The sequence below is a fragment of the Neolamprologus brichardi genome, chromosome 23, assembly GCF_056152115.1.
Source record: "Neolamprologus brichardi isolate AB-2024 chromosome 23, ASM5615211v1, whole genome shotgun sequence".
In the NCBI taxonomy this organism is placed as follows: Eukaryota; Metazoa; Chordata; class Actinopteri; order Cichliformes; family Cichlidae; genus Neolamprologus; species Neolamprologus brichardi.
This window is the reverse complement of record NC_142125.1, coordinates 10,021,971-10,049,006: the sequence shown is the minus strand read 5'-3', so window position 1 is coordinate 10,049,006 and position 27,036 is coordinate 10,021,971. Positions and strand designations below refer to the sequence as shown.

Sequence of the window (27,036 nt, the reverse complement as noted above, 5' to 3'; positions counted from 1 at the left end):
CACAGGAGGGTGATGTGGGGTGAAATGAGTGGTGGAAGGGAACTTACGTTTGAACGAGTGGTTAAAGAGTTAAGTCATGGTGAAGGGAAAGTGGTGGTTTTTCGTTTTTTGAGAAATACTGGTCTCATCAAGAGGATCTGAGGATTCAGGAATGACGGACGATTAACAGCCAGGAGGTGGCAGTAATGCAACAGTTTTGGATGCAAGCTGCCGTTAAACTTGACTGAAGAAGAAGAAGAAGAAGAAGAAGAAGAAGAAGAGGAGGGTGTCCGCGGCGCCCGTCAGATAAACAGCCGGTTCGTCGCACAGGGCCGATATCATACTGATCACAGAGGTTATATCAGTCATCTCACAGACAAACACGTTTATATGACACGCGGCTTAAACGTCTCGCCGTGACGCTGTTTGAGTAGAGCTTCGGGGTGCCGTCAGTGTTTTATAGTCAGGCAGCTGTAGAGGCAGCCACGAGGTCCCCACATCCTTTTAACAGAGAGCGGTTTGTTTTTAACAGCAGCAAGCAAAAAGCGCTGAGTTTAACTCAAGTCTGGTGTTTCGATGTTTTGGTGTTTTAATTACTTTAAGTTAATATTAAACAGCCTTAAAAACAGGAAAAGGAAAACGGCTAATTTTCATTCTCATCTGCGTGACAGAAGCGAAAAACCTTCAGGTGAGCTAACGCTAGAGGCTAGTGCGGCTGCTCATTCACTGTTGTGACTGAGTACTTTGAGTACTGTGACTATGGTGTTATTTGGCACGGCCTGGGTGAACAGTTTGATGTTCAATTTGAAAAAGAAGCAGCTGAACTGCTTTAAGTTTGTAAAGACGTTTCGTGCAACAGGCTTCTTCAGTTCTACAAAGTAAGGTGGAGGGTCCCAGGTGTTTAGAGGTGATCCTGGGTCATTTACCCACTAGTGATCATGTGAGTCAACACCAGAACCAAGGTATGAAAGAAGGTGGGGCTCATTACCATCAATGGGGTTTAATGGTGAAACCACTGTGAGATGTTGCCCCAGCCCATCGTGTGACCTGTTGAGGACACCTGAGCCAAGGTGTGAATCTGGGTGGAAATAGTGAACATTGGCATCCTCAAAAGAGTGACCTTTGACTTTTAGATGCAGATGGCTGGGTCTGAAGTACACTGGGATGCCTCTATGATAAACCTGCTACATACGGGATTACAGTGTTGTTCCCCTTTGTCCTTCTTATTCTCCCTAGTTGGTGTCTGACCTTCTTTTCTGTGCATCTTTGCTGATTTGATGAAAGTCCAGTGGGGACAACCGCATGTTTTAAGAGCTTTCTTCTTTGCATGTGTGTTCCTTTTCTTTCTTTTGTCCTTCTACTTGTGCTTTGCTTTTTCACATATCTGTAGTGCTGTCCCCTTGAAAGTTTTACTTTCCACTACTTCAGGTAAAGGTGGCACTGGAGAGCCCGTGGCTCATGCATCTGTCTGACACATGTAGTGGTAAGGCAGAGGTCTGATCACTCATGTTCATCTCTGCTCTATCCACACAAACAGGTCAGTAATCTGTGTTTAAGTGATTAGAGCAGCTGACTGGTCTGTTTTTTTTTAGGTGACGCATCCACCTGGGATCTAGATTCTTCTTCTGTGGTGGAATCATGGAACTGGCCTATGTGTGTGAGTGGGAGAAGCGTCCAAAGAGCACGCACTGCCCTTCCATCCCGCTGGTCTGCTCCTGGTCCTGCAGGAACCTCGTGGCCTTCACCACAGACCTGAAGAGCGAGGACGACGACAAGAGTACACAAACGCACACGCACACACACACACAGGCGAACACACACACACAGGCGAACACACAAACACACGCTGAACTTGATGTTCTGTTTTCCAGATGTGAGTCACATGATCCATATCATCGACACTGAGCACCCCTGGGATGTTTTCTCCATCAACTCTGGACACACAGAGGTCATTTCCTGTCTGGAGTGGGACCAATCAGGTGAGACTTCAGTTAAATGTTTTGGAGATGAGCTCAGCTGATTGATTGACTGTTATTGGTCTGGAATCTGATTGGCTATAAGCTGTTCAGACTGTGCCAGCAGGAGAAGCTGCTGTTCTCCTGCTTTATGTAAGTACATGCTGCAGTGTCACGTTCTGCTGAGAGAGACAGGAAGTGACGTGTGTGTCTGTGTGTTTGCGCGTGCTGCAGGCTCACGGCTGCTGTCTGCAGACGGCGACGGGCAGATCAAATGCTGGTCAATGTCGGATCACTTGGTGAATAGCTGGGAAAGCGTCCTGTCAAGCTCGCTAGACGGAGACCCCATCATCGCTCTCAGCTGGCTGCACAATGGTGTCAAGCTGGCACTGCACGTGGAGATGGTAATAGCTGCCCACACATGTGCACACACCTGCTGGCTCGTTGCAGTGATAGCTCTGTGTCTTAACACTAACTGAGACCAGTTGAGTAAGCCCTGCCTCTTCTTCTCCTCTTGCTTCAGTCTGGCTCCACAAACTTCGGGGAGAAGTTCTCACGGGTGAAATTTTCACCGTCCCTAACGCTATTTGGTGGTAAGCCGATGGAGGGCTGGCTGGCGGTGACGGTGAGTGGTTTGGTGACTGTGTCGCTGCTGAAGCCAGGCGGCGCTCTGCTGACGGCGAGCGAGAGCCTGTGCCGGCTGAGAGGGCGCGTGGCGTTGGCCGATATCGCCTTCACCGGAGGAGGGAACATTGTGGTGGCTGCCACAGATGGCAGCAGCTCCTCGCCTGTGCAGTTCTACAAGGTAAGGACGAAAGATGCTGGCGTTACCAAGGGGCTCTCACCTCTTATGCTAACCTGACATTTTACCGTTGTTTTTTTTTCTTCAGGTGGTGGTCAGTGTGGTGAGTGAGAAATGTCGCATTGACACTGAGCTGCTGCCCTCACTTTTCCTGCGCTGCACCACCGACCCGCTGAGGAGGGAGAAGTACCCCGCTGTCACCCACCTCAAGTTCCTGACCCGGGAGAACTCTGAGCAAGTAAGACCAGTGTGACCAGTCAAATCGCTAAGATCAGTGTGCACAGTCAGATCAATAAGACAAGTGTGACCGTTAAACCCGAGACCACCGGGACCTTCAGAACTCAGAGAAAGTGTGTGCTTTACAGGTTCTGCTGTGTGCGTCCAATCAGAACGGCAGCATCGTGGAGTGCTGGTCTCTGAGGAAGGAGGGACTTCCTGTTAATAATATCTTCCAGCACTGTTCGCCAGTGGGTAAGAAGACCCAGCACCAGGCAGGAAGTGATGTAACAACCAGCTAATGGTTGGCATAGTAACAAGAGGCTTTAAGAATCTGTGTGTGTGTTCATGACCACTGACCTTTTGTATTTAATGCCCTGACTTTCTTTATTTGACCTCTTCTGACAGTGGGAGAGAAGCAGCCGACCATCCTAAAATGGCGGATCCTGACGACCACCGGCGACCTGGAGCGTGTGTCGGCTGTCGCTCTGCCCAAGCTGCCCATCTCCATCTCCAACACTGAACTGAAGTTCTGTCCCGGACTCGGTGAGCCTCAGAGCTGGAAATGGCTGGTTGTTCTTCAGGGAGGTGTACACGCGTGCTGCGAAGCACCTTCATCAAGCTCAGAGTTTCTGTGGTCGGGGTGATTGTTCTCGTGTTGATTTGAAAAAATGGCGGTAGAAGAAGAAATGTGTAGGAGGAAATCGGAGTACTAAACGGGCCAATCACAGTCATTGTGGGCATGGCTGTTACGGCATAGTGTTTGCTCACAGCACTGGTGGGAGGAGCCTCAGACAGTGACCTAATTGTAATGTCACTGTGTTTCGTTTACCTGGTGAACTTTATTTTGGGCCATTACCAAATCTTAAACCGCGATGCTTGTTCTGGACCGTCAGGTCTGACACCCTGCTGACCCCTGAAGTTAAAGGTTGATCTGGCTTCCTTTAAAGATGATGGCAGGACTTTGTAACCGTCTCATGTCATTGTGGTTTCAGGTCTGGCTCTGGCGTTTCATGATGGCAGCATCCAGATCCTGCACCGCCTTTCCCTCCACACCATGGGCGTGTTCTACGGCGCCTCCTCGGCACAGCGCCCTGGAGATGAGTCGGCCATCAAGCGCCAGAGAACTGCCGGCCCCACCGTCCACTTCAAGGCCCTGCAGTTCTCCTGGACCTCATTGGCTCTGGCTGGAGTTGACAACCACGGCAAGGTGAGGACACACAGCTGGGTTCTGGTTCAGCCCAGATCAATAAAACGCCACACGTTAACAATCAGAGATCAGATCGATCGGTTTCTTATCAATCGATTAATTTAGCAGAGAAACTGTTTTCTCTGGAATCCTGACATCTCCGTAACCTACATGACTTCTGTGTGAAGTAACTCAATCGGGTTTTTGAGAAATGTGAAATAAGAAATTTGAAAGCAAAACAACCAAATAAGGTCTCCAGAGAGTGAGCCAAGGACGAGTCGATGGACATCTGGACAGTTGCCGTTTTGAATCATTCTGAAATCTAATTCTAATCTGTTTGTTTGTTTGTTCTCTCGTCAGCTCCACATGCTGCGTGTGTCACCCTCTATGGGCCAGGTGCTGGAGATGAACACGACGCTGCGTCACCTGCTGTTCCTGCTGGAGTACTGCATGGTGACGGGTTACGACTGGTGGGACGTGCTGCTGCATGTGCAGCCCAGCATGGTGCACAACCTGGTGGAGAAGCTGCATGAAGAGTACATGAGGCAGAACCAGGCGCTGCAGCAGGTCAGCAAAGCATGCTGGGAGAAAACCACAAGGCCAGGTCTTTAAGTGATGGCATATTAACCCTGCTTCTGGGTCCAAACTGCTCTGTTTATTAAGGCTGTTGTGTTTTTAACATGTTTTATTTCTATTTAATCTCAACAAGACCCTAAAAACAGTCAGTGATCACTGTCGGCCTCTCTCGGTTTTTATTACCACTATTCTTTTTAAAGCTCAGTTTTTAAAACCTTACTATGTAACTACAGTCCAGCCCGTGCAGCAGTATGTAAATGACTCACCTCGTATTGTGAATGGATTATCTTAGTTATTCTCCTGACTGAAGTTTGGTCCGTTTACAGCATCTTTTTTCTGCCATTCGATTGCATTTGTCCCTAACCATTGGGAAGCCGCGGGTTAACTTTTATCAAGTGGAGAAAAAAAAGTTAGCATTCATCCTCCAGCTTCACTCTGCTAATTTGTTTATATTACGCTAACTGTAGCTGTGTAGCTAGCCAGTAGCCACTATGTAGCACATCATTATATACCAACAAGCCCAACCTCAGTAACCCTACAAACGTCACTGCTGTTTAGTTTTCTGTCTTGTTCTTCATGTTCTGCTTAATGAATCAGGAAGATTCAGTGACTGAACAGGGCTGAAGCTGTTAGCACTCATCAGCTTCACAAAGGCAGAATCACAGTAGCAGGTTTTTATCAGACTACAGGAAGTAGTCCCTGTGGTTAGGACCAGGCAGCACATGTGTTTTTAAAAAAAAAAAAAAGTCTTAAATTTGGCCTGGGCGAGCAGTAAAACGTTTGTAGATGGAGGAACATGACGAGGAGGCAATTTGCGTTCACACTCTTTAGAAACCCAACCGTGGGTTTTCTTCCTCTGCACCTAGACAGGGTGCTGTAAGAATGCTTTCAGCATTATTAAATGTCCCAGTAATTATTTACCATTAATTTGAAAATGCAAGACAGGTGAGATGATGAAAGTCAGCAGAACGCAGGAAGGGGTGTTTCTGATGTTTCTGGCTCGAGGACTTCCCCTCTGCCATTCTCTGCTTCAGGTTCTGGCGACACGCATTGTGGCAGTGAAGGCTTCTCTCTGTAAACTCTCCACGGCGACAGCGGCTCGAGCGTGTGACTTCCATGCCAAGCTGCTGCTTATCGCTATCAGCTCCACCCTCAAGTCTCTGCTGAGGCCTCATGTCCTCAACACACCGGACAAGAGTCCTGGAGACCGACTGACAGAGATCTGCGCCAAAAACACAGACACAGGTGAGACCGCAGGTGGCGGTGGTGACCCATCATGTGTGGGTGGTGGCTGATGGCTCCATGTCTTCTCAGATATCGATAAGGTGATGATCAACCTGAAGACGGAGGAGTTTGTACTGGATGGTCCTCCTCTGCAGTCTCTGCAGCAGCTCATCCAGTGGGTGGGAGACTTCGTCCTGTACCTGCTCGCCAACCTGCCCAACCAGGTAAGTGAAGTCGGGTGGTGATGCACACACCTTATTCCAGGTTAGGAGGAGTGACTCTGAACCATTCCAATGAAACAGAAGCTGTAAGCAGATGTAGATCAATCAGTTCGTCTCCAGGAAGCAGAACTCAGTAGAACTCATGTTTGGCTGATGACCTCTGACCCTGGGTTTATGTATGCTGCTCTCATAGGGCTCTATGGTCCGGCCCGGGTTTGGCTTCATGCGGGACGGGGCGTCTCTGGGGATGCTGAGGGAGATGCTGGTGATGATCCGGATCTGGGGTCTGCTGAAGGCCGGCTGTCTGCCCACCTTCACTGCCACGTCGGACAACCAGGACAGCATGCTGCTGCTGTTCAGGCTGCTCACCAAGCTGTGGCTCTGCTGTAAGCAACACACTCCGGGTCAAGACTGGGCCACTTTATCTGACCTCAGGTCCTCTCACGTTCAGTCAAAGGTTATCAGCTTTAATCTGAGGTTTCGGGTTAGTCTTCCCTCAATCATGGTTGTTTAAAGTGAATCAGGTCAAAGGTGTGCAGGTGATTGAAACGTGAGTGAAACAGGAAGTCCTCGACTGCAAACACCATGCAGTTCCATCAGCAGTTTTGAGGAGAAGGAAGCAACCAGCAAAGAGAGGAAAACATTTAATCATCCATGTGTAGTGTAGAGAGAACTGGATGAAAGCCTCAATCAGCCTCAGAGCAGATCAGACTAGAATGGCACGGGCCGTCACTCACCGCCACGTGCAAATTGTTCTTAATTAATTTACTGTTTGTTTTTGTTGGGTCCTTTTCACATGGAAATAATCAGATCTGACCAATCGGATCAATGCATTTGGCAACAGGTGTTCTGTAGGTAAAACTGACAGTAAGATGGAAACTGTAAGTAATCCTGAGCTCAGCCTCACAGCTAGCTGCTGCTACAGGTCAGTTGTCACTCTGGAAGGATTCCTCAGATCGCTCCACTGATTCCTGAAATATGAAATCCTTCCTGCTGCTCCTGAGACTTGGATGAACATCTGGACCATACAAGTGAGAGGAGGAGAGAAATAAAAGTGCCTACCTTGTGGGAAATTAAAAAAAAAAAAAAAAAAAAGGGGGTCAACACTTCTAACCTGCTCCATAAAGCTGAAAGTAGCTTAGCCTTTTTTGTAAGTTTATAGATTTATGACTGCATTGATCCAGTATTATTATTAATAATAATAATGGATTGCATTTATAAAGCGCTTTTCGGGGCCCTCAAAGCTCTGTACAATTCCACTATTCATTCACTCTCACATTCACACACTGGTGGAGGCAAGTTACAGTTGTAGCCACAGCTGCCCTGGGGCAGACTGACAACAGTTTAAATTTATTAAACGGTTTAAATCTCCTCCAGGATCAATTTCTGTGATTTCAAATCTGGAATCAACACGATTTTCTCTATGAACTTATCATCCCAGTTTGAGGCATGACCAGAACCACAGACGTGTGGCGTGTGCTCTTTGTCACCATCAACTTCACCTGAGCCCTGAAAACAATTGTCCTGCTGAGCTCAGCACAAGAGAAGCTTGAACTCAGGTCAAAGAGAGGCTGAAGCAGTTTTCAGCTGTCACCACTACTAAACAGTTTCCCATTTTCTGTCACTCAGCACGGGATGATGGCGCCCCCCAGGACCCTGACGACAGTCTGATCGACGAGTGCTGCCTGCTGCCGAGCCAGCTGCTGGTGCCCAGCATGGACTGGCTGCCCGTCAATGACGGTGTGATGGTGAAGCTCCAGGGCAAGCACCCACTCAGGCTGCAGTTTGGCAAGGCCTCGTCCCTGCCCAGCAACGCCCCGCCCACACCTCTGGAGGTGTTCAACAGGTAATGCACACCTGAGCCTGCAGCTTTCCAAAACTGCAGTTTCCCTTAGAACCTACTCGGGTCGGCTCGGTTTTTACGATTTTTCCATTAGGTGGTAGTACCTGGTACTAGGTACTAATTTAGTACCCACTGGCCAGGGTTCCAAGCGATCTCAGGTGTCAGCAGCCTGCATGCCACCAATTGGCTAGTCAGTGGCGTCACTCGATGAGTCATGAGAGCGTCTCCTTCATGAAAATCAATACCGCTGTTTATGAAACCCGGCAATGAGGAACACGGCTGCACAAAGAACAACGCCACAGACCTAGCAGCAGATACACCATTGCCTCCACGTCTTCCTCTGTTTGTGTCACATGCGAATGATGTCACAGGACTTTCAGCCGAGTTCCTAGAACAACCCCGAACACATTATTTGGTACTGGATTCTAATGGAAAACAAACAAAACCAGGTTGAGTCGAGAAGGTACCAGTGACTGTGCTGACGGTAACTTGTGTGTTTCTGTGTGTGCTTGCAGGACTCCTGGCTCCCAGAGGATGGATAACCTGCGTTGTGTTCACATGGGCGTGTGTCCCACCGAGGAGAGCAAAGCCTGCACCAGGTGGGTCCGTGGGAGGCAATGTCACATGTTCCACTTTCATAATGACATCACTAAGCTCCGCCTCTTTCAGGTGCGGCTGCGTGACGATGCTCCGTTCGCCCAACAAGACAAACGCCATGAAGCAATGGGAGCAGCGCTGGATTAAGAACTGTCTGTGTGGCGGTCTGTGGAGGAGGATCCCGCCCACGTTCACCTGAAGTGGTGACACTTCATCACCTGTTGTTGTGGAGCTTATTCACATCCCAAACCTATTGACCAATCAGGTTCCTGAAAATGGTCTTTAATATCCAGCTCAGAACCGGCTTCATGAGACCAGTTTCTGTGTGAGGCACAGGGACTGAATCCAGTTCCGATTGATCGATGGAGCTGCACTTTGTACATAAACAGCATTTTTTTTTAATAAAGCCAACCAAACTGAACGAGGTGTTTTTGTTTTTGTGTCCGAACACCTGAGAGCGCTGTTTCATCCATGTCACATCACGCTGATGAAAAAAAATGGGTCATCGGGTGTTTCCATGGGAACAGAAGTGATGCTGCAGGAAGTGTCAGGTGGGTTCATCGTGTACACAACGTCTTTAAGGGAGAAATTACACTTACAGACACCTGTGATCACGGTTTCTCTCAGCTGATCATAACCACCTGTCAGGTGATGCACTGAGCACCTGCGTCTGCCCATCACTCTGCTTGGTAGAGGTGCATCAACCAGAGAGAGAGAGATTCTTTCAGTCACGTTTTTTTTTTTTTTTTTTTTTTTATCCTGCTCATTTCCAGCCGCAGGTAAAAATAAGAGAATACAGTTTAAAGTCTCTCTCTCACTCAACTCTCTCACACACACACAGTGAAAGGTAATGCAAACATGTAGTCACCACTCTGAGGACTCAAAGTTCAGTTTTCACATCATGACAGCAGATCTGAAACAGCACCCCCCTGTGGTGGACCTGCTCGTCTGTTTAGGTTGAACCTGGAGCACAGACAACCTCCTTTTCCTGAATACAAAACTACATATTTAGTAATGGTTTAATTCTGTGTGTGTGTGATCACATATAATGATGAAGAGAAGCCTGTCGGTAAACATTCTTATCTCTCTTCCATCCACATGGATATTTGTAAGAAAATGTTCTCTGTTCAGGTCACAGTGTCTGAATTCAGGATGTAATATTAATAAACTGGAAATGATTCTGAATGAGCTAAAGAACACCAGCCTTCAGAAGAACGTTCAGCCAGTAACACCTGCTGCAGGTGAGCCTCAGCCCTCCCAGTGTTCCCTGTCTGAGACTGTCTTGGGTTTCTCTGGGGAAAAGCATGTTCCCCCCCCTCCTGTCCCAGCAGGGGGCGCCACAGCCTGCACCCAGCTGCTTATTCAGGCGATTAGAAAAAAGGCAGAATCACGTGTTTTTGTCTCTGTGACGTTTCAGGTGCGTGAAGGGTTAAAAACAGCGCCAAAGTTTAACCCTTCAGGCTCCGATCACCTGACAGTAACACGCACGAGGAACGTTTCACAGCTCGCTCTGCCCCGCCCACCCTGACACACACACACACACACACACCGCAGCAGGTTCCTCCAGCACACAGACGTCTCTGCGCTGTTCTGCAGGAAACGGAACCCACCGGAACCGGACTGAGACCGAGCCGCAGCAAGGTTCCGGTTCTGCTGACGGGATCCAGAGCGGGTGGATGTTCAGAGGTGATACTGTGTGTGTGTGTGTGTTTTGCTGCAGAGGTGCAAAATCCGGACTGCTTTGTTCAGTTTCCGGTCCTGCTGCACCCCCACCTGTCTGTCTGTCCGCGCGGCTCCATCAGTGGGTGGAGGACCTCTGTATACTGATTGGTCAGCTGTTAAATGGCATTAATGTGATGTGTGTCAGGGTGATGATGATGAAGAGCTTCCTTTGTGCAGCTGATTGTCTTCAGACTGATTTTCAGTGGAGTTCTCTGAAATGAATGAACACAGGTGTGAGGGCGTCTGTGTTGTGAGGGGGAGGGTCCGAGCAGCCGGTGTCCAGCTGCTTCCTGTGGTCATGTGATCCCTTGCTTCTAGTAAACTCAGGTGTGTCAGAGTTCTGGCACCACATGCTGAAGCATTAACCTTTCATTTTTTGAATGGATCCCTGAGTGGGATTTTATCACTCCAAGGTGGAGGTGTAAAGGAGGCGCTAACCCCGCCCACACCATGCCACTAGGGGGCGACAGCAGTCAACTTCAGCTTCTTTTGAAGTTTGACTGCTGTGCTGTTGACTGCCAGCAGGGGGCAGTCAACAGCACAGGGGCAGAAACAGTCGCTTCTTTCATCAGAAGTTTGTATGGATAAGTTTCCTCCTCTCGTCCAGATCGCAGCTCTCCCGCTGGTCTGCGAGGTCACGTCCACGACCTCACAATGACTGTAAACGGTGAGCAGAGGAGGAGGACAGACAGTCAGCGTCTTTAAGCTGACTGGTCATTGTGTTGTTGTGTTTGAATCTTTAGCTCAGGATTGGTGGGTCAAATTCTTTAAAGGTCACGGGAACCGCCGGGAACGTGGATGGCATCGGTTTAGAAACCAGTGGGCGACATCACGGTGTCGCCCACTGGTTTCTAAAGTCCAGTTTCCACTGTTGCAGAAAAGTGGACATGGGAATGGGGCGCATCTGCTTGTCTAATGACTTATGATTGAAAACTCATGAGCCAATCAGTGTGCAGCTTCCTACTACAGAAAATCCTCCATTTTGAAACAGTGTGACTGAAATTACCTAGCTCATTTCATTCAGGCGCAAACTTGGTGGGAGGGTTTTCGCAGGACGTCTTGCGCCTATAGCTTAAGAACTGTCAGCCATATTGAAAGTAAGAGAGCAGTGGTTGCTATGGAAACATAAAAGAAAATCAGCTGCAAAGAAGCTGCAGAGTGACTGCATTGGTTGCCATGGTTACCTTTAGTTTTTCATGTTTGTTTGCTAACGACTTGATGTGAAAACTGTGGGGAAAAACAGGAAATTGATAGGGCTCACCTTCAAAATAAAAGCTGCACCTTGGCGCTGCTGCTAACATGTGTCAAATGCCAGCCGGGTCATCTCGATCCCTTTGCGATCCTGCGCCGTCACATGTACAAAATGATGAACAAGCTAACATCACATGTCTATAAAACCTCAAAAGAAGTTGACAGTTGTTGCTCTCTATTGGCGTCAAGACAGAATTCAGGTTTGAGGCTCTTCTTGTTTTAAAACGGTTCAATGGAAGAAGAGATGGAGTACTGATCATCCACCATGGATACTGATCTAATGAGCTCCTCCAGTTTAGTATTTTTCATCTTATTTTAGCAGAATTCCCGATTACTGCTGTTAGTGCTTCCCAAAGAAGGGAAGGGCGGATTTGATTTTTTTTTTAAATTGAATTCTAAAAAAAAAAAAAATCATTAATTTTGAGGGATATTATTTCACAAAAGCCCCTACCAGCTGAAAGTTTTCTGTCTGGTTAGGTACCAAGGGACTGGTCAACAAAGAAACAGTTTATTCTGCCATATGAGAAGAAATAAAAACACCTACCTTGTGGGAATAAAAAACAGGTCAACACTTCCAACCTGCTCCATAAAAGTTGAAAGTAGCTTAGCCTTTTTTGTTAGGTTTATAGATTTATGACTGGATTGATCCAGTATTATTACACAGTTTAAATCTCCCCCAGGATCAATTCCTGCAAGTTCAAATCTGGAATTGACAAGATTATTTTCTCTATAAACTTATCATCCCAGTTTGTGGCATGACCAGAACCACGCTAGATGTGTTGTGAAGGAGCCCGTCAACAATTATGAGACCTCCACGTGGATCTGAGATGACAGTGGTCACAGTAAACTTGATTTTATTTTTATTATTCCATCCCACATGTCTTAGAATTAAGATTGGAATTAAATATATTGCCCTCCCATCCTTTTTTAAGTCTTCATTTTTATTCAGTTGGTGGATTTCCTGAAGGAATGCCATCTCACATTTTAAGTATTTAAAGCGACTGAATAGTCTGGCTCTTTTATCAGGCCCATTTAAACCTAGCAGCCCTTTTAGCATCAATACCATCCACCATGTTTAGCCATGACTAACTGAGTGAGAAAGTTACAAAAGGTGAAAATATTAATAAGAACGATCATTGGGATAAAGCGCAAAACATCATTCAGCGCTTCTGTAAACTAAATCTAAACTTGTCACGGTTTTAGAGGCAAGTGGCAGAATAAACATCTCCAGAAACATCTGGTAAGACATTCTCTTAATACTTATGTCTGGAGAGGCTCCCATCCTTCTGTGACAAGTTGGAAAATATTAACATGAAGATCGGAACTAAAATAAGATGGCTGAGCGATGCAATAGAACAGATGAGCATTTATGTCTATATATATATGTATATACACAAATTTGTATATGCTCTTGCACACACACGTCAAAGACAACAAAGGTGGGGATTTTCTGGTATGCGCCTGCATGTAGGATGTTGATTAATCCAACAATAAGGGGAGCATCTGTATCTTGAGTACGGCTAATTATCATGAACGATGGGAATGTGTGCGTACTCGTCGTACTCCTTACTGAACCTCTGATCAAAAAATCTTCTGAGCTTTATCAGGTGAGTGAAGGTGGAGACATCTTTTTTGTATGTCACGCATAACCGGGCCAGGTACAGCGAGTGGAACCTGACGTTTCTCTGATACTGGGCTCGTTTTAAACCGCTGAATGCAGCTCTTTTTTTGAGCGAGCGCAACTCAGACATTTTAAAAGATCCTTACTGTAGTCCCTTGGTATTTAAACTTATGGTTCCTGCCTGAGCGTAGTGGAACTTCTTTCCGTGGGAACCATAAGAAGAAGGAATGTGCGAGATTGTCTGGATCCGAAGGTCGAGGTTCAGCGGGCTCTCTCCAGTTAAGACTTAGGGGCCCGCTGGCTGCATCAATACCTCTGACATAAAGTGCCCCATGTTTTTACTGTCTGTGGAACCGCCCCTCCTGCAGCTCTGTTGTGATTGGACAAGTTCAGCCTCAAATGTTTGTTTTTTCATAATCAGGAAATAATGCTTCTATCTGTGTGTGTGTGCGCGCGTCCGTGTATAGGTTGATGAGGATGATGATGATGATGATGACATCCTCCCCCTCAGAGAAGATGAAGAAGAAACCTCCAAAGGACAGTCTGACTCTGCTGCCATGTTTCTACTTCGTAGAGGTGAGAGCAACAAACAAACAAACGGTCACATGACACCGAGGACCGTACCTACAGTCAGGTCCACTGCGCTATTTTTCAAATCAAACAGCATGTGAATTTCAGACTTTCCGCTTTAATTCAACTCATTTAATAAAAGTTCTGCATGAATCGTTTGGAAAGCGCTTTGAGGGCCCCGAAAAGAGCTATATAAATGCAATCCATTATTATTATTAAATTATTTTTATTTAGAGGATCAAAAAAACCCCTGAACAAATTAACATAATTTTCAATATAATTCGAGTATTTGATGAAAATCCTCAGTGACCATCTGAAGAGCCCATGGACCACACGCTGATGCTTCAGATCCTCAGACAGTCTAAAAATAGATGTAGCTTCTGGGCCTGAATCGTAAAATCTGAGGTCTCTTACACTTGTACTCTTTTTACTGACCACCAGGGGGCAACAGCTGACCTCAGGTCCTGTGGAGGTGTATGGGGAGACAGTGTCTGCTGGGACCTCTGTAAAAAAACAAACAAACCCACTGACATCATGAGTTTATGGGCTCAGTCATCTGGAAATCATGACTGAGCCCATAAACTCATGATGTCAGTGGGTTTGTTTGTTTTTTTTTAAACTTGCGATCACACTGGGTGAACACTCACTAACAGAGGTCAGCTTATCTTACAGAGGCTAGAGCGATGAAAGGATTCTGCTTCCTGTTTACACTACCTGTAAACTCAGAGCTACATTTTGGCAGCACTTCCTGCCGTGTCGACAAGGATCAGATGATCCCACTAACAGATGTTTATCTGTTTTTCTGCATGCAGCTGCCCATTGTGGCTTCTTCTATGGTGTCGCTGTACTTCCTGGAGCTGACCGATGTAGTGAAGCCGGCTCAAGTGGGTTTCCGGTGCCACGACAGAGATTTGAGTATGCCGTACGTGGATGGAGGAGATGAGCTGATCCCACTGTTGATGCTTCTAAGCCTCGCCTTCGCTGGACCCGCTGCTTCGGTACCATAATTTATTAGAATTTATTGATTATGTAGGAATATGTTTTTAGTGATGACGCACTTGCCTAGTCGGATTGGAGGCTAAGAAGATGACTGGGGGTGATGCTTGGTATATGTGATTGATGGGTGGGTGGTTTCGTTTTAGAGCGGCTGAATGAAGGGTTGGTCGATGGATGAGTGATTGGTGGATGGTTGGTTGTTTGGTTGGATAGGTGATTGGTGGTTGGTCAATGACTGTTGAGTGGTTTAATAGGTGTTTGTATGTTGGTAAGTGATTAGTTGCTAGTGGATGGGTGGGTGTGTGGTTGGATGGTTGATGGGGTACCCTGGCTCTCCATTCTGACCTCACGAACAATGAAAATACCTCAAACGTTTGGAAGTCTTTGGTGTCTTTGCTTTCCTCACCTGTACATCTCCACCTGTGCATAAACTAGTATTTCATGTTTGATGGTTGTAGAAAGTGGGTGGGGTCAGCCTGTCCTGCTTCAAGCTGCTGAGGTGGATTTGTTTTGTGCCCCAGATTATGCTGGTGGAAGGAGCAATCTACTGCCTGCAGTCCCGTCTGAAACTCCGCCGAGCTGAGGGAAGCATCAATGCCGGCGGCTGCAGTTTCAACTCCTTCCTGAGGAGGACGGTCCGTTTCGTAGGTATGACTGTGTCTGCAGAACCTGCTGAACATCCACCTGTCTGTACCCTGTGACCTGCCATCAGTCTTACATGTCAAAAGTGTTCCTGCAGGTGTGCACGTGTTCGGCCTGTGTGCGACCGCGCTGCTCACTGACATCATCCAGCTGTCCACGGGATACCACGCACCATTCTTCCTCACTGTCTGCAAACCTAACTATACTCTGGCGGGTGTGTCATGTGACAAGAATGCCTACATCACCACAGACATCTGCTCTGGGCAGGATGAGCACGCCATCATGGCTGCGAGGTGCTTGCTGTACTTCCTGTTTGTGTCGCTGTTTGAAGTTTTCAGACTGATCATTGAGGCATGTTTTTTTTTCTTCCTCTTCTTACAGAAAGACGTTTCCTTCCCAGCATGCAACTCTGTCAGCGTTTGCTGCTGTTTATGTTTCTGTAAGTGCGACAAAGAAAACCTTCCCACAGAAACAAGCTCGTGTGATTTTTAGGTCCAGTGGTCAGAGTTCAGGTTCAGCCCAGAAACGCTGGGTCGGCCACGCTGCTTTTAACGCATGTAAATTAAAAGCCGATTTTAGACTCGGATTAAAGTTAAATTTTCCATCCCAGAATAAATTCATTTTACACAAAAATAAATAAGAATAAACAATGTTCACATTTTAAAAAATGTCTTTAGGAAATTGTGTCAGGTCTGCATGTACTGCTCAGTTTTGTTTGTCTTGATAAAGATGTGTTGAATTTGCTGTATCGTGGCATTCTCTGATGTTAGCTTTTGTTTCCTGTCAGATGTACTTTAATTCGACCATCTCAGACAGCACCAAGCTGCTCAAACCCGTGCTGGTGTTTGCATTTGCCATTGCTGCGGCGCTGACTGGCCTGACTCAGATCACACAGCATCGTAGCCACCCCATCGACGTCTATGTGGGCTTCCTCATCGGAGCCTTCATTGCCGCCTACCTGGTGAGATAAAGGACACATCTTGTGTGTGTTTCTGTCTGATGGAGCTCCAGAGTCTGCAGCTGTTGTCATGGACATGGCTTTGTGTTGGTGTTGTCATGGCGACTGCATCAGCTTAAACCGGAGGCTGATGGTAGATCAAAAACCAACAGCTCTGCAGCTCCAAATGACTCAAATCTTGATTTACCCAATAAGCTTCAGCCCAGGAGCTTCACAAAGAGATGATGGGCTGAATATCCAACTGAATATGAGGGAATATTAAACCTGCCAGCACAAAGAAACATCTGAACAGCACCTAAAATACAGACAGAAGGTCACTGAGGCAGCTTTAATCATTCAGCCTGAAAAACACAGCTAAGACTTTCAAATAATTCAAAGCCTGATTTAATAGAATATCATCCAAAGACACCGACTCAGTTGTTGAAACTGGGAGATTTGATTGTTTTTGAAGAGGTTGGAGGTAATAATGTAACAGATCTTGGTGCTGGTCTCTGAGGTTTGATCTGACAATTAGATCAGGTTTCAGAGTATTTTTGAGGTTTGTGACTCTCCAAAGACTCACAAGATTTTATTTTCCTCCATCAGGCCCTTCACGCTGTCGCCAACTTCAAATCATCTGATGACATCACTCCACCCCCACCTCCTCCACCCCTAAAGGCGGACCCTCTCCGAGCACTGACTGAGCGGGGACACGAGTCGGTCTATAACAAAGGCCCTGCGTCTGCCTCAGAGAGTAACGATGAGATAGCGGCAGCTCCGGCTCCCATGGACCGGCTGGATGGCCTGGGGCCCCTGCAGAGGGAGAAGGGCTCCATGGGAAGCCTGAAGAGGGCCAGTGTGGATGTAGAGCTGCTGGCTCCCCGAAGCCCCATGGGAAAGGAGACCATGGTGACCTTCAGCAACACGCTGCCAAGAGCTAGCATGAATGTAAATGGTGTACTGGGGGCCAACGATGCCTCTGAGGAGCCGGTGCAGCCGGTCCAGCCAGTGCAGCGCCGTCTGAAGGCTGTTCAGGTGCCCATGGACCCTATGCGGTCACAGCAGCTGGTGTCGGAGTGGAAGCAGAAGTCGATGGAGATGCGAGGTATGGGTGTCCGGGACGAGGCAGAGCACGAAACCAGTGAGGACGGCTCTGAGGTAGGCTCTGTGGGGACTGACGATGGTGGTTCTCAAGCCCCGATCTACCAGCCTGCAGTGCATGCCGGGAGGGCAAACGCAAGTCGCAACCCCACTCCACCTCCAGGGGGGGCCAAAGCTGTGGCAACACCCAGACCCCCACAGATCCCAGAAGCAGGACCTCCACCGGTTTCTCCAAAAAGCGCCCTAACCCGAGCCAAGTGGCTCGCCATTCGGGAGAAGACAACCGGGGAGGGGTCCGGGCGTGGTGCTGCCAACCAGCCACGACTCATGCAAGTCATTGCCATGTCCAAGCAGCAGGGCCTCCTGCCGTCCTCGTCCTCTGGGGAGAAGTCCTCCGAAACCACATCCACCTGCTCTGCCATCTCCTCCGCTGCCGACTCGCCACACTACCGCCACCCCTTTGAGCAACCACGGGAGGGGCCAGGTATCATCACAGTGGATGCCCATGCCCACTATCCTGTTGTCCAAGTCCCGCTTCCTCCCCAGGCCCAGCCCCCATCAGGTAATGGTAACCCATGGGAGTGGGTGGGGGCATCCAATGGGGGAGACCCACGAGAAACCTACAACCTCTCTAACCTGAATCGAGGAGATTCGGCCAGCCGCAGCAGCAGCAGCTTCCACCCACGCCGCTCTGCCTCACCATGCGCCACTGTCGACCCTACCTTATCCTCAAGCCCACCTCACCAGCAGGTAGAGATGTCATCAGATGCTCAGCGCAGGGAGATGGCCATGAGGCGCAAGACAGCACTGGTTCTGTTGGATCGAGAGATCCGTAACCAGACTGAGCAGGAGAACTATTATAAGAGTCTGCAGGGACGGAGGTTCAAAGATTAGTCTGTTACCTTTCAAAATAAAAGCCTTACTCTGAAACTGGTCACTAACAGCACAAAACCTGGTTGGCAACAAGGAGCGTGATGCTATGCAAGCAACAAGCTGTGAGAAGAGGTTTCCACCCAGGAGATGATGAGCTCAAGGTTTAGGAGCTCAACACTTGGACAGTTTCTCTCCACAAAAAGACATCTTACCTCTCAGAGAGTCTAGGAGGACATCAATGCTATTGCAACTATTTATTTTTCCAAGTGAACCCACCACAGAGGACCATATTATTATTATTATTATTATTATTATTATTATTATTATTATTATTCTTGAGATAAGTTGCTATCCAAAGAAATCATCCCAAGAAGGATGGATTCAGTGGTTATAAACAGAGACAGAGGTGTTGTTCACATTTATCAGATGATCTCACTGTTTTTGGTCAGTGATGGTGCTGAGGTACCTCTGCTCTTCCACCCATTCAGTTTCCTGTTCAGTGACTTTAACTTTAGAAAGGATTCAGGCTGTGGCTAAAGGACAGTATTAATCCTGAAGGAATCCAATCACAAACTTCTTTAGACTGACACAGACTGTCCCAATTGTTCTGTGATCCAGAAAGGAACACCTCCATCTGTGCCGAAGAGATGCTGTCCACTGTGTTGAGCCTCTAAGAAGAAAGGAACTCATTCAATAAACAGCTCAAAGTCAAAGCACAGAGACAAACTCAAACAGTAAATTTTTGAAACACCCGAACAAACCCTAGCCCTGCAGCAAACAAGATCCCTGCAACAAACAAGAACCCTATGACAAACAAGAACTCTCCAACAAACTTGCGACAAACAAAGAACCCTGTGACTAACAAGAACCCTTTGATAAACCTGAACCCGCTGACAAACCCTAACCCTCCATCAAACAAGAACCCTGCAACAAACCCTAACCCTGCGACAAACAAGAACCCTCCGACAAACAAAAATCTTCCAATAAACAAGAACTCTCCAACAAACCCTAACCTTCCAACAAACCGTAGCCCTGCGACAAACCATAACCCTGCGACAAATAAGAACCCAGCAGCAGAACCCAACCCCTCCAGTTATGGATTCTGTGATGGCGGCGATGTTGGCAGTCGAACTCAGATTGTATATTTCTTGCCTCTCTGGTGTGATGGTTTGGTTGCTATAGTGATTCTCAGCATGTTTGTTTGTTTGTTTGTGTGTGCTGCTGTCTGATTGGTGGAGGTTGTGAGCGTTTTGTTTTTGTGTGTGAATGATAGTACTTATTACTAATGGACCGACATGAGATTAAATCTCGTCACAGACGTTTAGGTTCAAAAAGAAACTAGGTGATTTTATTTCAGAGCTTTATAAGTGCGAAAGACGGCCGAAGGTTTACGTGCGTGAATATTAATCAAATGTTTCTTCAAAGAATCGGAATGGAAAATGGTGTTAAAGCCATGGCTTCACAGTAAAGTTATTTATTTCTGTCTACAGAAAGTTTATGTTTCAGTTAAACAAGATTACCTATTTGATTGATTATGCATGTCCTGATTGTCCACAGAGATCAACATCTCTATGAAACATCTGAAACACCAATGATAATTAACGTAGCGTTGCTAAAACGTTTTTTAGCCCAACGATAGTGATTCAGAGCAACATTATGGACAACTTGTGGTGTTTTGACCAGCTAAACTGACATATATAACCGTAAAGTTAATACCAGATCGAAGTTTCTATTTTCTTGGATAAACCTGCATATTCTGCCATCCAAACATTCATCTTGTTAGCTTCTTATCCAGCTTAGGGTCACCTTGTGATTCAGGTTGGTTTAACTCTGTGAGGTCATCATCTGTTATGACCCCAACCCCCTAACCATTTGTTTTAAGCCTCGTCCACAGATGAAATGATTCAATCTGTAGCAGATGGTTAATCTCTAAAAAGACTTTTCAGTCTATATGAGGTAGAAAGACTTTTGTTGTTCCCTGATTGCTGAGATTTAGGAGAACATTTTTTAAAATATTACATATTCTGACAGGACAGGATTAGGGTCATCGTGATCATTTTTTTGCTGTTAAAATCCACTGTCTGTAGCAGACATGGACGAATCAAGAAATACCTTAAAGAGAACATGACGCGTTCCACATATATAGCCTAATTCCCATCATGGAGACCTCCTCTCAAAAACTGACATAGATGTGACTCTGTCTGTAAAGTTGGATTTAAGAAATAAGTGATGAAATATAACGTTTCAAAAATATGTTTAGCACCATCTTCTGTCAGTGCGGAACATGACATCATGTGGTTGGTTGGTTTCAGGTAATAGACATTAGTTTAGGTTAGGACAGAACTGATAACTCAGAGGAAAATAAGGAAACTAAAACTAAAAACTAATTGTTGTGTTACAATGAGTTTATGTTAAACTGATTGTTGAAACTTGTTTGGCTAGCTGCACTCAAATGGGAAAATCCATTAGCTATAATATTCGGGTTCGTAAAGCACTTTAGAAATGAGACCTGTTTGGAGGAGAGCCTGTTTGAGCCACCAGAGTGACAAGCTGGAGTCTCACAATCCAGCTTTTCCTCATCGGGTTGGGTGTACCAAGCCATGCAGTCAGCTGGCTACATTGTAGATACTGAAGACATCAAATATATGAAGCAAGCTATATGGTATTATGTAGCAAAAACAAAATTGATAAATAACTTTAAATGTTTTATATTTTAGATTCCCCAAAGAAGCCGCCCTTTACTTTGTTGATAGTGCTGCAAACCCTTGGCCTTCTCTCAATGAGCTTCATGATGTGACACCTGAAATGGTTTTTACTTCACAGGTGTGCCTTGTCAGGGTTCATTTGTGTCTCACCCTTCTTAATGGGTTTGGGACCATCAGTTGTGTTGTGTAGAAGTCAGGTTGGTATACAGCTGACAGCCCTCTTTGACAACTGTTAGAATTCATATTATGGCAAGAACCAATCAGCTAAGAGAAACAGTCCATCATTACTTTAAGAACTGAAGGTTAGTCAGTCCGGAAAATTGCTAAAACTTTGAGTGTCCCCAAGAGCAGTTGTAAAAAACACCAAGCACTATGATGAAACTGGCTCACATGAGGACCGCCCCAGGAAAGGAAGACAAAGGAGTCATCTCTGCTGCTGAGGATAAATTCACCCGAGTCACCAGGCTCAGAAATCGCAAGTTAACAGCACCTCAGATTAGAGCCCTGATAAATCCCGCACAGACACCACAGTCACCTGACCTAAACCCAATGGAGATGGTTTGGGATGAGATGGACCGCAGAGTAAAGGCAAAAGAACCAACAAGTGCTCAGCATCTCTGGGAACTCCTTCAAGACTGTTGGAAAACCATTTCAGGTGACTACCTCATGAAGATCATCGAGAGAATGGCAAGAGTGTGCAAAGCAGTAATCAAAGCAAAGGCGGGCTATTATGAAGAATCTAAAATATAAAACATTTTTTGAGTTATTTCACGCTTTTTTGTTTACTACATAATTCCATGTGTTTATTCATAGTTTTGATGCCTCAGTGGTGTAAATTATGCTTTATATGTGTAATGTTTCATGTCCTCTTTAAAGTTGCATTCTGCTTTTATGACCACCACTGTCTGTTGACACTGTAGATTCTCACAGTGTCAACAGTAATAAAAATAAAGAAAACGCATTAAATAAGAAGGTGTGTCCAAACGTTTAACTGGTAGTGTATTTGGGCTTCGCTTTTCCTCACTTCTAATATGAAATAATCCAGTCAGTGAGATGATGTGAGGAAGAAACAAAGGGTCACCAAAAAGTGTGGCATCTCTTCCTCAGAGGCTTCACTTTCTTGGGTTTTTTTCACATCCACCTGTTTTCGATGCAGACGTGCTGATGGTATTCCCAGTTGTGCTTCAGTAAAAAAAATAGTTACATTTGTGCTTTGTTGTGCATGTAGTGGGCTGTTATGTTGTAAACTGTCTGGATGTTTTTGGGAACAGAAATTATTTTGTTGCATAAATCAACGCTGATCGCATCAGCTGATTCTGCTGCTTGGTACACTTGGTCAGAGGACAAAAAATCAGTTTGTGTAGGTCAAGTAAACACCTGTCACCTGGCTCAAACAGGCTCTCCTCCACACAAACCCGAATATTATGGCTAATGGCTGGATTTTCCAATTTGAGTGCAGCTAGCCAAGCAGCAAAGAGCCGCTTACTGCTAAAGAGACGGACGGTGAAAGTGGACAGTATATCCTCAGTTTAACATAAACTCATTGTTGCAGCCAGGGGCAACACAAATGACAACCACATGACATCACTGACAGAAGATGGCTCTAAACAACTTTTAACTTTAAGCATTTATTTCTTAAATCCTGCTTCACAGACAGAGTTACATATGTCAGTTTTTGAGAGCAGGGCTCAGTGGTGTAAATTATGCTTTATATGTGTAACGTTTCATATCCTCTTTAAAGTTGCATTCTGCTTTTATCGCCACCAGAGGGCAATACATTTGGTTTAAAAAAAAACCTTTTGGTTTTATTCAGGATTCTTGTGTGATATCATGTGCACATTGCTCAAGACTTGTCTGATATATTGGATGTCATACAACCACGTCACCACAGAGGGGTGTGGTTGTTTTTTCTCTCACATTTTAAAGTTTATCTCATCATTTAGCTGGTTCATCACCACAGGTGTAGTGCTGTTTAACCGCTGTGCACCCACACGTTTTCTGCTTCTATCGCTGTTTCAGCACGGAGGCTAACTGAACATGAAGTCTTCATCACTTCTTCCATGCTGCTCGCAGCTCTATCCTCCCTGATGTGTCTTCTCTCACTCAGAAATTTTTCTTAGTAAAGTCAGGGTTATAAATACATCTGCAGCTTAGATGGAAGCAGGATTGATCCAGAGGAGAGCAGAACTGCTGACCTAAACCGTGAACATGATTCACAGTGAGATCCGGCCTGAGTTACATAGTAACCATGTTACGTCCATAAATGTTGGCTTTATGGCCTGTGATGCTGAGTATTTATTAAACTCAAGATTCCACTGCAAACACTGCAGTTATGCATTGCTCTGCATGACAATTAGTTTGTAATTAAAACGTGTCTGCGTGACTTTTCTCAGCAGTGTGCACACAGAGAAAGAGCTTTTTTCTCTCCCAGGGCCATACACACCGCACACATGTCTGTGAAAATGCAGCTCTGACCGTGTTGATGAGATTAATGTCTGAATCCTAACATATGTAACATCAACTTTAATAACTGCCAGCAGAAACAACAGAGCCCATATTTATGCTCATGTCACAGTAACAGCACCTTTGTGAACTCGGGGATGTCCCTGGTCTGTTCATGTAATGTCAGCTGTTTCCACCTGAGTCTCAGTCCACTCGATGGAGCTTGCACTGTGTCACAAATCTAATGTCACAAACATTGATCCTCCTTCAGCCTCCTCTCACTGATCTGAGCTCACGGTAAAACCTGAGCTTACACTGGATTATTCCGTGACGACATCAGTCCACTCGATGGACACATGCTTGTGACATCATGCTTGTGATTGCTGCTTTTTCTTGATTTTGTTTTTGTGCAGACCAATTGAGCTACGATCACTCAGATCCACTTAAAGCCATGACTAAATTTCTCCTAATTAAGCTAACAGTGAATATTTTATTTTGCATTTGGAAAAAAGTGATGGAGTGATCCTCTGGCAGCACTACACCTGTGTTTATCACTTCCCGAGTTTCAGGCAGGCCCAGACAGTGGCTTGCACGCTAATGTCTTCTGACTGAAAAGCCTTCTATAGGAAACACCCCTCTGCTTTGGGGGTGTAATCAAAGAGCTGTGTGCTGCTTGATGACATCACGCATGCTGATTCGTTCCATCATGTAAATGTTGGTTTGAGGACGATAGGAGCTCAGAAGAATAACATCCTGAAACAATCGGTCTGTAAATACGAGGCGGTCCGTCCTGCTGTTCCCGTGTCCGTGTGTTGTTGCATGTGATGTTTCTAAATCGGTGCGCTCTCATCTGAATGTAAAACCATGAAGCATCATATGAGTGTATAAAGTGCTGCTATAAAAAGAGCTGAAGAAGCTGTTTCAGGTGCATGCTCTGTGGTTCCAATTAAAGCTCGTTCATCATCACAGTGTCTTCCTCTTTTCTTCCAATGATGCCTTCGTGGCTCTCAGTAATAATTGTTAATCCCGGTTGTTTCCTGGTATGCAGAGGATGAAGCCGTTTGTGTGTTGCACTAACTTTTCCACAGATGATGTGATTAAGACATCCCTCAGAGTCTTTGTCAACTTGTTAATTTCCTCTTTCATCCTCTCTCAGTCTCTCCATCATTTGAGCTTCCTGGAGGTTTTGGTCCCATGGGGCGTTTCCTTAAACTGACCAATTAGTGCTAAGAGACCAGCAAGGCATTTACAGGCCAGAGCACTGCCATCTGTCGCTGATGACTTGATACTGCATCTTCCTCACCCATCCACACACCATCTGGTTATAGGCCTCCAAACTTTTATAAGATTTAAAGTCTTCCCCTGTGTATAGGCTCGGTGAGAAAAAAGGTAGTTGAAGACTCGGGTCGTCATTGATCCAAGACAAAGGAGCCAACTCGTATGGATCTGCACCACCACCAATAAACCTTAACCTTGTGCCCTTTCCTGCGGACCAAGTCCTTCCCTGTATGCCTTTGCATCTATAACGCATTTTGAGGAGCTTTTCTGTGGTTTCGGGCATTGATCCATTTCAGTGTTTACCTCCGAGTGCCTCCAATATGGCCACGCATGCGGGTTACCGCCCAGAACGTGACGTAGGTGAAAACCTTCTATACTCAAACAAAAAAGCTGAAACTGATCTCAGAGGTCAGGCGTTAGAGAGAATACGTCGATCTGCATCCGTCTTTATTTACAGTGGGGGGGTATGTATCCATGATTGTTTATGTTAATCAGAGTGTGGGGAGTGAGTTGGAGGGCGGGGTGGGGTGGGCTGCTTTTAATCATGTAAAGCACTTTGTGCTACATTTTTGTATGAAAAGTGCTTTATAAATAAAGATTGATTGATTGATTGATCATCATACGAGACATTAACACACAGGTTAGGGTGCAGATGGTGGTTAAGTTGCCCAGGGAGGGGCCTGAGGGTTACAGAAGAATTACAGGTGGTGTCAGTTCTCCACTTACCAACAGCTTCATGAGGATTGAGCAGGCTGGAGACACCGAGGTCCCCGCTCAGGTGAGTCAGGTGACCTCATCTGTCTCACAGAGCTTCAAGGATCAATAGCAGAACCAATCACACATACAAACAAGCTGCCTAATGTCCTGCACCTTCAGCACATTATGCAGTTTCCATGGCAACAGTGATGTTGAGATAAGATGTAACACACAAACACACACATCACTCCCTCCTTTAGCAGTCCCGATAGTCGCTCATGCCTCCATCTCCTCCTGTCACACTGACCCTCTCCATGTCCTTCACTGCATCCATGAACATCTGAACTCTTCCTCTTCTCCCCCTCCCTGAAGCTCCATCTTCATCCTCCACCCTCCTTCCTCTGCACATGCATGCCTCTCTCAGTCTTTCTGACTCTGAGCCACCTGTCTGATGGACTCATTTCTGATCCTGTTCATCACATCAGGTCTCACCGCCATCTTTAAACCTTCCCTTTCAGTCTTGCTGCTATCCTTCCATCATGAATCACCCTGACACTAATCTCCACCTGCTCAACCCTGCTTGCACTTCCTCACCTCTCTGTGGATGGCTTAGGCGCCCCTGCTGGATACAGACGTTCATCACAAATTTTGTCTCTGCAGGACCTCAGTTCAAAAACTCCGACTAGAATCAAACCAGGATGAACACACACACACACACACACCTCCCTCCCACTCATCTCGTCTCACTCTTCATTTCCTGGAGGCCATCCAGCAGCCAGGGTGTTACCAAGGCAACAGAGACTGGGAAAATGTGTGTGTGTGTGTGTGCTTGTGTGTGTGTCCTGATCAGGTTTTCTGCTGACAGATGGCGCCCCCTTCAGTCTGACAGTGGAAACACAGCTTCCGTCCAGGGAGGAATCGATCAGTGATCAGTAAGTCACTATGAGTTGAGTCTGATAAGAGCACATGCTGTGATGTCATTCAATTAAACTTCATTTACACACTGTCAGCTCACAGCAGACACCCTCTCTGTAAAGGACAAGGGGTGGAGTCAGAAACCATGAGGCCCACCTGCAGAAAGGTACAGAGAGAGGATGAGAGTCTACAGCAGCATAACTAGATAGGTTTGCTGATCAGGACTGACTGTGATGAATCTGGAGACTAAAGCTTTCAGTTCCTGTGTCTATTTGCCTCCTGGTAATCTCACCTGATTGTGAAGCTTCATCTGAATTAATATAATTCACTTCAATAACATACCTCAATTACTGTATTTTTGACTGTTCACTGTAAATCTGCACACTGCTGATTTGCACACCTTTTCAATTTTAATTTCTTTAGTTTTGTTTTTCTATTTGGTCGAGAATTGCACAGCAATAAGGATTTCACTTCATGTCGTACTGTGTATGATTGTGTATGTGAAAAATAAAATTTACATTTGAATGAACTTTGATGTGAAACCTCAGAGTTTCTGACCTAGAATAAAGTTAAAAAAAATGAGTTTTCGTTTTCGTTCTGACAGTTAAACACCCGGCCTGTTTCTGATGTCTGAGGATGATGATGAAAGATGACAAGAGTAATGAGTATCTCAGGTTTGAGGATT

At 46.0% G+C, this 27,036-nt stretch overlaps 2 protein-coding genes across 5 annotated transcripts; both read left to right on the top strand.

Moving 5' to 3' along the window:
- Positions 1–277: 277 nt before the first annotated feature.
- med16 (mediator complex subunit 16) lies at positions 278–9,023 on the top strand. Of its 2 annotated transcripts, XM_087836934.1 has the most exons (16): positions 278–667; positions 1,572–1,756; positions 1,851–1,958; positions 2,169–2,338; positions 2,458–2,739; positions 2,825–2,974; positions 3,102–3,207; positions 3,361–3,498; positions 3,948–4,162; positions 4,502–4,708; positions 5,752–5,962; positions 6,032–6,165; positions 6,356–6,548; positions 7,792–8,008; positions 8,521–8,604; positions 8,675–9,023. In XM_087836934.1, the coding sequence occupies exons 2-16, from the start codon at positions 1,618–1,620 to the stop codon at positions 8,799–8,801; spliced, it is 2,481 nt and encodes an 826-aa protein (XP_087693060.1). In that variant the 5' UTR covers positions 278–667; positions 1,572–1,617; the 3' UTR covers positions 8,802–9,023. The 2 variants fall into 2 exon arrangements, with proteins under 2 accessions (XP_087693060.1, XP_087693061.1); XM_087836935.1 differs by lacking the exon at positions 278–667 and having other exon boundaries at positions 1,440–1,756.
- A 1,121-nt stretch (positions 9,024–10,144) lies between these two features.
- Positions 10,145–24,428, top strand: plppr3b (phospholipid phosphatase related 3b). 3 transcript variants are annotated; one of them, XM_006790272.3, is made up of 8 exons: positions 10,145–10,288; positions 13,664–13,772; positions 14,579–14,764; positions 15,284–15,410; positions 15,502–15,697; positions 15,786–15,843; positions 16,192–16,365; positions 16,948–24,428. In XM_006790272.3, exons 2-8 carry the CDS (start codon positions 13,668–13,670, stop codon positions 18,334–18,336), a joined length of 2,235 nt encoding a protein of 744 aa, XP_006790335.2. In that variant the 5' UTR covers positions 10,145–10,288; positions 13,664–13,667; the 3' UTR covers positions 18,337–24,428. The 3 variants fall into 3 exon arrangements, with proteins under 3 accessions (XP_006790335.2, XP_087693063.1, XP_087693062.1); XM_087836937.1 differs by lacking the exon at positions 10,145–10,288 and adding an exon at positions 10,941–10,991; XM_087836936.1 differs by lacking the exons at positions 10,145–10,288; positions 13,664–13,772 and having other exon boundaries at positions 14,450–14,764.
- The last annotated feature ends 2,608 nt before the right edge of the window (positions 24,429–27,036 follow it).